The 3586-nt window shown below is 38.3% G+C and overlaps 1 protein-coding gene across 1 annotated transcript in view; it reads right to left on the reverse strand.

Annotated features, from left to right (window-relative positions):
* Positions 1 to 2735, reverse strand: part of LOC107094784 (gamma-aminobutyric acid receptor subunit rho-1-like) — a 27448-nt gene extending 24713 nt beyond the window's left edge. Inside the window, exon 1 of the mRNA XM_015390623.1 lies at positions 2632 to 2735. Coding sequence (XP_015246109.1) covers positions 2632 to 2735 — 104 coding nt within the window. The remainder of the gene's footprint in view (positions 1 to 2631) is intronic.
* Positions 2736 to 3586: the final 851 nt, after the last annotated feature.

A 3586-nucleotide genomic window follows, 5' to 3' on the forward strand; every position in this document is an offset into this window, starting at 1 on the left:
ACAGAAGTGCATGTACTTCCTGCGGAGGATGAGGAGAGCACACCTGCCCCCCCCATCCTCCCCACCTTCTACAGAAGCACCATAGAGAGCGTTCTGAGCAGCTGTCTCACTGTGTGGTGTGGAGGCTGCAGCGCCTCAGACTGGAAGAAGCTGAGAACAGCAGAGAGGATCATTGGGGCTCCTCTTCCCTCCATTAAAGACATTTCATCCCAGCGCTGCGTGTCCCGAGCCCGTGACATCATCAATGACCCCTCGACCCCCCACCATGGACTGTTCACCCTGCTGCCCTCTGGGAAGAGGCTTCACAGCATTCAATGCAGGACCAGCAGGTTCTGCAGCAGCTTCTTCCCCACCGCCATCAGACTGATTAATGTGTTGTAAAATGGGGTATTGTATTTTCTTATATTATATTTTATCATTATATATATACATATATATATAAAAAATTTTAAAAACCCCAAAATGTTAGAGCTGTAAATTTACAGTCATATGTTTATATTACTGTTTTTATATATAATTTTTACTATTTTTCAAGGATGCACTTTTAAAAATAAAATGAAATTGTCCAGAGAGCTGTTCTAACCAAAATTTCTTTTTGTTTTACAATTTGTTTAGACAAAAGGACAAATAAATCTGTCTAAGTTCCCAAGAAATGTAAATCTGTGTCTGCGATTATCCTGCTAGGACTGGGAACTTCATTCCTCTGGGTATGAACATGTAGCTGTTCATTCATAGAAGTGGCATTGAAGAGGAAGAAGAAAAAATGCAGTTTTGCAGATCCAGCTTCTCCTGACTAAGAGCCGAGCAGAAAATTAAATATAAAAAGCCCAGCAGGTGGAAATACTTGGTTGGACTGTTTTAGCATTTAAGATAAAAAGAAGATAAAACCAAAACCATTTGATCTAAAAACTACTGATGGAGGCAAGAGGTGAAACATATGCTTCAACATGACAACATTCTGCTATATCTCCTTTTAATACACAGACACAGTTGCAGATACATCTCTGGACTAAGTCTGCATCCCTTCATCTCTGCTCTCCATCTTTTATGCATAAACACATATAAAATGTTGACAGCAAAACTCAAATGTAACCAAGTCAGACGGACCCAAACACAAACATTCAGTATAATAATAAAGCCAGGTAGCTGCCATGGAGAACAATGAATGCAAGTCTCACAGTTAGAAATGCTTTGCTGGGCTTTCTATCCATTCACTGTTCCAGATGTTAGATAGTAGCTTGATTTCCGACTCTCTTTCTTTTGATGAAATGACTACATATTTTCAGTGTTGGGATGCTGATATTTTGGAATTAAACATCTTTTTTAACTGCTCTCTGTCTTGAATCTTAATACGCTCTAGATACCGACATGCCAGCTGCAAGTGTAGGTTTAGGTTCCCTACTCCGCAAAGCTGTATACTCCTTCACTCTCTCTCTCTACTGAAACTGTTGATCAAATGTAAAAGTGTAAAATGTTTGAAAAAAAACAAACAAAAAATATAATTTACAATAATCTGTTTTTGTTGGATCCAAGTCTATTGATAAGATTGCAATTCAAGGAGAACAAGCTCCCGTCTTCCTTCAAAATAGGATCAATTCATCCTTTCTCATCCCTTTTATTCAAAACTAGCCATTTGACTTCTCACCAATTTATATATTTAATGTCTTACACAGTGGCGGTTCTAGACCAAATGTACCAGGGGGCCAGAAGGGGGCCAGCATGTTTTCATGGGGGCCCAGAAAAGCATGAAATGAAAAACAGAGCAAGGGTTTCAAATATATTAATATAGCTGCATGAAGTGAAATTTCTATTCAATTAGGTTCAATTAAAATTCTATGTCTTATTAGGTCAATATACATTCAGAATTTAGGAATTTCAAAAATTTGACTTAATTTAAGTTAAAATTACAATTTTTCTTAATAAAATCTGAATTAAAACTCAAGAAAAACTGATAAATTCAGCTGTAAAAAATTGTTAAAATTTGATTTGGAATAAAAAACATTTAGCAGATGAAAACTTGGATCCTATCACAATACCACTGAAGCTATCGCCTTATTGTTTTTAAATAATTAATGAAACAGAATTTATATTAAAAAGAAAAAAAAAAAAAGAAATAGATCCAAAGGACCTAACAGAAACCATGTCTGTTCCAGCGCATATCATCATTAGAATTTCTTTGAGTACAGTCTTTAGTACGGGGGTCATAACAGGGGCTAGGTCATGATCTACAGGGGTACTGGCCCCCGTTGGCCCCTGTCTAGAACCGTCCATGGTCTTACGGCTCATAAAGTAGACAAATAGTGTTACCCTGTAAGATTCTAGGTGTGGGATGATATGATGTGTCTTTTTTCATGTTTTAAAGGAGTTTAAATGTAAGGAGATGCAAAACAGAAGTTTAAACCATTACATTGGTACACATTTGATTTTGTATGTGACAATATATTTCGTATTATTTCTTATTTATCTGCCAGAACACAGCTCGGAAACAAATAATTCATTACCACACCCCTTTATTTAGAAATAAATAGTTGATCTTTTTGTTATACAGAACCAGTTTGCCTGTCAGATCATAAAGTCTGATAAAACTGTAAATTAGCCAAACCTTTTCTTATTCTTATATTCTGCACTCACCTGACCTCTCTATAAGCACGCAGATGTTGCCCTCTGGGGCGCCAGTGCCCAGACACCCCGACCATCCAGAGGAGGATGCTGAGCAGCACCACATCTGTATGCATGATGTCCACAATCCCAGCCTTCTCCTCCACGCCACTCAAGTCTGCAGCCTGCTCCACAGTCTGTCAGCACACAGCATGACTCGCTCTGAAAACATAGGAAGAATTTATACATAACATCAAGGTCTTTAATCTCTTAGGCGATGGGGATGCAGTTAGCCTGCAAATCTCTACGAGTCAAATGGCACGGATTTACTCAGTGCGCCCACTGGAGTCAGTAAAGCCACAGTACTTCCCACTTTGATCCTGATGGTGAGAGAGGAAGGGAATTTGATGATGGGGATCACAGGAGTGGTTTAACAGAGCCACTTGTTCGGCTATTTGTCATCCTCTTCCTCATCTTCTGTTAAAGCTGTGGGAACACCTGGATGCATTATTTTACTGTACTCACTCCATTAAAAAACCTGCAGATGGAGGAACTGGTCACCGCTTGCATGCCCCTCCCCCATTCATCTTTTCCAATCCTATTCAACTTGTCTTACACATGTATGGTGTCCCAGGCATTATGATCCATCATCACAGACACATAGAGGCATTGCTATGCTCCAGTTTGTTTCAATTAACACCAAGTGGTGTGTAGAATATTATGTAACAGTCTGATAATCCTATTGGCCACAGAAGGCCTATAAACTGTGGCAGGGTAATTCCACCAGGCTTTAAATTCTAACATCTTTCCCTCATCTACTCTGCACTATAAAAGAAAAAAAAATGACGTTGCTCCTTTTTTTTCCTCTTGTAAGTTGCAGAATATGTTGAAATATAAAATATATATACATATAAACATCTATCTATATAAATACCCATATAAACATCCTGTGCAATAACCCTATATAATAACCCTACTATAAAAAAGC

Source organism: Cyprinodon variegatus, unplaced genomic scaffold (assembly GCF_000732505.1).
Source record: "Cyprinodon variegatus isolate N-32 unplaced genomic scaffold, C_variegatus-1.0 Scaffold506, whole genome shotgun sequence".
Classification (NCBI taxonomy): domain Eukaryota; kingdom Metazoa; phylum Chordata; class Actinopteri; order Cyprinodontiformes; family Cyprinodontidae; genus Cyprinodon; species Cyprinodon variegatus.